The following is a 6,000-nucleotide window of genomic DNA, read 5'->3' as shown; positions in this document are numbered from 1 at the left end:
AACACTCAGGACAGGTAAACGCACACACACAACAACACTGCTGAACTCAGCGTGCTGCTCACACACCGAAAACTACTCCCAGGCTTAAGCGCTTGCAGCTCAGTATTGTGGTGCTAGCTGGAGGCCCACAAATGCAGGATGAGAGCATTGTCAGGTTAACAACCAAAGTAAATCCCTAAGCCTACTTTTATCCTTTTTCTGACTCTGTCATAAGTCAATTAGCATTTTTTATAAGCACATTGTAAAGAACATATTCTACTGGCAACTGAAAAGAAGGCGAAGAAGCAGCAAAAGCAGGGAGTCAGGAGATCTGGATACTTTTCCTGGCTTTCCTTCAGGCTTCGTGACTGACCTTGGCAAACCAGATAGAGGCAACTCCCACCCAGTTCTCAGTGCAACGGGTCCTGCCTGCTGCTGCGGAGCGGCTCCACCACGGATACAGACACTGAGCATGTGTGCACACGGATGCATAAACATATTCACAGATACGATTGTCTGCACAAGAGAGAAGTATTCTTCAAATCCCAAATCCCTATTTTTTTTATTTTTTTTTTTTGATACAGGGCAAGGAGTTGGCTTAACTTGGGAGCAAGGCAGGAAGACGTGGCTCTCTGCAGATCTATGGGATTTTCTCCTTCTGCAGGTCAGGTGTCATGGAGACTTTTGTAGTCCTGGTAATGAAGTAACAGACAACTGATTTACTGGGCAGTGTTCAAAGGCTGTTTCTCCTTGCCTGTGTCTCTGAAAGCAAGGAAACTATTACCTGCATGATAGGATGGATTTCAAGGCTAAGCTAGTAAATATTTGTAAGAGACAAAGTTTGTCAAATAAACCATTCTTTAGAAGGACAAAATGTTATCACTATGGTGCCAGATATCCAGAGATGCCAAGTTTCTACAAATCCTACCAGAACTAGCATTTATTTTACAGAGCATCACATTTTCTGGGGGGGGAGAAAACCAAACGTCCCAGTAGTAGATGGTTGCTTCTAAACTATCTATACATTGAATATATGCAAGTTACTTTTCTTTGCAGTCTTTCATTCATAACCGGTTCTGCTCACGACCGTATGAAGGCCTCGCACTCCTGAACACGATCGTGCAAAGCAACTGCTGGATATACAAAGCACGAACGGGAATTTTAGCGTTCCTCCGCTCCCCATGAAGGGGCGGCAGGACCCTGCCCACGTCCTTGTTGTAGACGAGGGTTCGCAGCGAGCAGGCGACACCCGGCTCGGCCTCCCGCCGCCGCCCCGGGACGCTGCTCCCCCCGCCGCGCTCGCACGGGGCCTCGCCGGCGGCCCCGGCCCTGCGCACAGCACCCGCGGGGCCAAAGCCGCGGGACCCGGCCCGCCGCCCCCCGCGCGGCCGCGCAGCCACCCCGGCCCCGCCGCGGCCCCTAGCAACAGGCCGCCCTGCCCGGGGCGGCGCGGGGGGCGGGACCTTCCGGTTCATGTCGGCGCTGGGGCTCAGCGCGGAGGAAGCCGGGCGGCCATCTTGACTCGTCCGGGAGCGGCGGCGGCGGCGGCGGCGGCGCGGGGGGGGCAGGCGAGCGCGGCGCGGGCATCCCCCCACCCCACCCCCTCCCGCGGCCCGCGGCGCGCCGGCCTTCTCGGAGCCCGGGGCGGGCCGCGACGGCAGAGCGGGCGGAGCAGGATGCGAGCGGGGGCCCGGTGAGGCGGCGCCGCAGGGGCGAGCAGAGCCGAGCCCCGGGGCGAGCGGGCCCGCGCCAGACGCCGCCGCCCTCCGCGGCTGCCCCGCGTCAGCCGCCGCGCTCCATGCGCAGCCCTGCCGCCCCCCCGGCGCCGAGCCCGCCGCGGCCGTAGCATGAGCCCGGCGGGCGCCGAGGGGGAGACGCCGCTGCTTTCCCGCGGGGGGGTCTAGCCAGGGCAGGGCAGGGCACGGCAGGGGGGGGGACACCGAGGCGACGCCGCCCCCCGCCGCCCCCGTCCTTCATGGTGGCGCTCTGCGACCACCATCGCGGAGCAGCAGCGCAGCCGGTGCTCGCGGGGGGGCCGCGGCGGCGCCGGGGCTTTTGTGCGCGCGCGCGCGTGTGTCGCTGTGGCGGGCAGCGCTGCCGCCCGCCTGAAGGAAAATGTCCACTCGGACTCCATTGCCCACGGTGAACGAGCGCGACACGGAGAACGTAAGTCCCGCCGGGGGGGGGGGGGACCGGCCGCCGCGGGGGCTCCCGCATCCCCCCGGGGGTGGGGGGGTTGAGCTCTGCGCGGCGGCGGCAGGGCGGGGAGAGGCCGCGGCGGAGGCCGCGGAGCCCCGCGCGATGCTGCGGCGCCGCGGCGGCGGCTCGGGGCTGGGGCGGCTGGTTCGGGGGCCGCGGCGGTGGTGGTGGGCTCGGTGACCTACATAGCGGCCCTTTTCCGCGTGTAATTCGCACGGTTCTCGCTGATAATGACGCTGCTCTGCCGGTCACCTGCTCAGATGACATTAAAGGCCCTCTTCCTGAATTGCCCTCAGCTAGAGAGCCTCTTCCTCCTCTTATTTTTCCCCCCTAGGAAAACAGGGCTTAAGAATATAAACACCGCGTCTAAAACGTGCCATTTCATTCACAAGCTCAAGTCAAGCGCTGTATGAGCAATCACACAGGTCGCGTGCTAAAGGGGAGAAAAACCCGAAGTGCTGCCATATGAGCAGGCAGCCAGAAATGAAGCTCGGTAGGAGACTCCCTCTCTGCAGATAGCTGTGTTTCTTGTAGGTTAAAACTTGCTGGATGCCGCTGTGCCCTGTCTGACCATTATTCCGTTTGTCCTGTGGGCGAAATGCAAGCAGCTATGCAGAAGGGAGGTGTCACCCAGTCTAGGTCTAAAATGAGTTATCAGTGAACTTTGTATTTAGCTTCTCAAAAGGCTGCCTGATGTTCTTTAAAAGTCAGATGCCAGACTTGATAGAAGAGAGTTTTTTTGTTTTCTTTTCTTTTTTTTGAGGGGTGCTTATCTTCTGGATTGGCATGAAAAGTGGAAGCTTTGATTAAAGATCAGGAAAAACGGCTGGATTGTTCAGGCCAAGAAAAGTGATGGTAGCCCCATTGTTTAAAACAAGACCAGACAAAGCATTAGAAAACATGCTGCATGGAACAATTGCTGCATTACGAGGGATTTGGATTTTATTGACATAATAGGCACTTCTAACTTCTGTGATCTTTATTTGTTTTAGCACTTGATGCAACCTGCAGGCTAAGGGCTATATTGAGCAAAAAGCCAACTAAGCATATTTGGCTGTAAAATCTCAATGAGCTTCCTGCCTTGTGGAAGAAAATAATTAAAATATTATGGGGCCCTTTCTATGCCATGGGGAGAGGTGAAGTTGTCACATACTCTACAAAGTACTTCACAAAGTTTATCCAGATAATTATTTTAGTCTGTAAGTAAACCTGACTGAGGATTTCAAGCTCCACTTGCATGTATCAAGGCCGCCCAGTAAATCACTTTAGAAACTGTTCAAGTCAGGTTTCTAACATAATTAATTCAAACTCTACTATAGATAACTTAATGGCGGAAAGATTTAGTATGTGCTTGAGGAAATGTTCTTAACAAGCTGTGTGTTCTAGCACTTGGAGTTAGATTTTACATGTCTTCCACTTCAGGCACCTTGTTCTCACTTCAGAATATTGGACTAACACTTGTCTTCGGTAATCTTCATAATTTAACATACAGGAATTGTCTTGCTTACAGGTGAATTGCCTTAGGTTTTGATTAAGGCAGATCTTTTAACTGCTGTAATTTAGGCTGGTGACCACAGAAATACCTGCAGGTAGTGATATTGGTGATTACTCAGATTAATCCCTGCCTGTCAAATCCACTGAAACAATCTCACAGTACAGTACCACATTCCTCAAAGAGGCGCTCTGATGTTCTGACCATCAGCTATTGAGGCACCTAAATGCATGCCGTTAAGCATTGCTAAAATTAAATTTTAATCAGATATTTAGTTTGTCCAAATTACCTCTACAGCTGTAAATGCATATAAAATTACTCTTCAGCTCTATTTTTTGCTACAAAATAGAGCATTTTTGCAACTTCAACTAACTGTTCTTCCACCCGCAAACCTGATGTTTATTGGCAGGTAAATTGAGCCCTTGATTCTCTTTCACTTCAGTGAGGTTTAATTAGTTAGTATTCATAGGATTCTTTGAAGTTCAGGTGGGAAAATGCTTTAGAAGTGCCAGGTATTCAGACAGCCTTTGGGCCATAGCCATAGACCCCTTAATGTCTTCTCTTTATTTGGAAGATTACCACTGCTGACAAAGGCTTGGCTGATGTTGAATCTGGTTTAAGTGTGCTGATCATAGTTTATCCTGCCTATACTTGCATTTTTGAAAATGAAGTTAGCCTCCAGAATGATGGTGAACACAAATTATCATTGTCTATGCTTGCAGCTAACCACGTTCAGCAGTTGGCAATTCTTGTGGAATAGATGAGGCCCTAATTGTCAGTACTTGCTTTTTTTCTTTTCTTTTCTTTTCTTTTTTTTTTTAAGGTAGTGCATACCACTTCTTACTGAGACACTTCAATGTATATACTGCTGAGGTGGAAGTACAGCCACAGTGACTTTCCCCAAAACCTGCTCACAGCTATCAAACCTGTAAAGTTCAAGATTAAAGAATCTGTGGCTACAGGTCACCTGGTTTTGAGAGGAAAGGCATCCCAGGTGATCTGTGATCATAGGAACTTCATACTCAGACAGTTGGGAGCTGGCCATTTGCCTGCAAATTTGCTCCTCACTGCATAGGTAGAGCAGCTCCTCACTGGTGGTGGCTTTTACAGCAGTGGCTGTCAGCTGCTTAGGGGACAGGAGTGAAGGAGAGGATCAGATCTTTTCTATTTTCTACAGAATTTTATGCCCTGCGTATGGGAGAAGAAGCAACAGAGGCAGAAGAGACCTCCTTCCCCCAAAAGTGAGAGAGAAGGTAGACACAGTGGAAGGACCTTTAGATGACAGAAGACTGAGTAAACCTGTTTTACTAGTGATGGAGAGGACAAGACAAACGCCTTGGAGGAGGAAAGAGTGTGGAAGCACAGTGGAAAAGGAAAATAGGTGGTGGAAAACAAGCTATAAGGAGGCACTGAGGAATATGCATATGGCAGGATGGAGGACAGCCAGTGACAAAGAAACAGCAGCAGAAAGAACAGATTCTGGAGAGTAGGATAAATATATTCAGAAAAAAATTCCCAAAGAATGGCAAGGTGATAGAGAATTGTGGATAGAAACAAGGAAATACAGGTGGTATAGATTTTTTTTTAAGAGCATGAAATAGCAAAAGAAATAAACATTTTTGAGTGAACAGTTTAATCTGAACCTCTGTCTTTATTGCACAGCTGTGTTTCTGTATAAAAAAAAAAAAACTAAGGTGACTGTTTTGAATGTGTTAGTATTGCAGACCAATCTGAATTCAAAATAAAAGTAATTTGAGAAAAAGCAAGACTAAAATATACTCTTATCTCCATGACTGTGGCTAATGTGAAAAATTTGCTATTGAAAAATGCCAACATGATGGCAGTTGTGCTTGTTCAAGCCTATACAAAAGGATTCTGTGCAGCAAAGCCGTCTCATTTCCTTTTCTTTATTTAAAAAGGGTTAGTAAGTTTAGGGTTAGACCCAAAAATGTACTTTCAAGATACTGTGAGGGTGTGTGTGGTAGCTCTTGATTTATTACTGATTAGATCTGAAATGCATTAAAGCATTTGCAGACAATATGCAAGCTCACATTATTCTATATATTATTTATCACACTTCTCCTATTACAAATAGATCTGTAATCAGAATGCTTTCTTCCATAGTATGGAATCTTTTCTTTTTTTAAGGGCAGGGTTGGGGGAAGTGTGCCTGTGGCCAAGAATTCTGTTAGATTTTCTTCTACAGGGATGTCTAGATTCTCTTAGATTTTTTACCAACTATAAACATTTTGTTTTGAATTAGACTAGGTGAAGGTGACAAAATAACTAGAAATAAAATAGGTTTTAGGAACTCATCTGGGATGTATTTT

At 48.8% G+C, this 6,000-nt stretch overlaps 1 protein-coding gene across 6 annotated transcripts in view; it reads left to right on the top strand.

Moving 5' to 3' along the window:
- The first annotated feature begins 1,454 nt into the window (after positions 1-1,454).
- Positions 1,455-6,000, top strand: part of MARK3 (microtubule affinity regulating kinase 3) — a 65,444-nt gene continuing 60,898 nt past the window's right edge. For 3 of the 6 annotated variants that reach the window (XM_064512032.1, XM_064512034.1, XM_064512031.1), the window contains exon 1: positions 1,457-2,145. In XM_064512032.1, the coding sequence (XP_064368102.1) occupies positions 2,095-2,145 (51 nt within the window). In that variant the 5' untranslated portion in view covers positions 1,457-2,094. Of the gene's footprint in view, positions 2,146-6,000 lie in introns of all 6 variants that reach the window. The other 3 variants (XM_064512033.1, XM_064512035.1, XM_064512036.1) reach the window with 2 other exon arrangements.

Source organism: Dromaius novaehollandiae, chromosome 5 (genome assembly GCF_036370855.1).
Source record: "Dromaius novaehollandiae isolate bDroNov1 chromosome 5, bDroNov1.hap1, whole genome shotgun sequence".
In the NCBI taxonomy this organism is placed as follows: Eukaryota; Metazoa; Chordata; class Aves; order Casuariiformes; family Dromaiidae; genus Dromaius; species Dromaius novaehollandiae.
The sequence above is the reverse complement of the archived record's forward strand: the minus strand, read 5'-3'. Positions and strand labels throughout refer to the sequence as shown.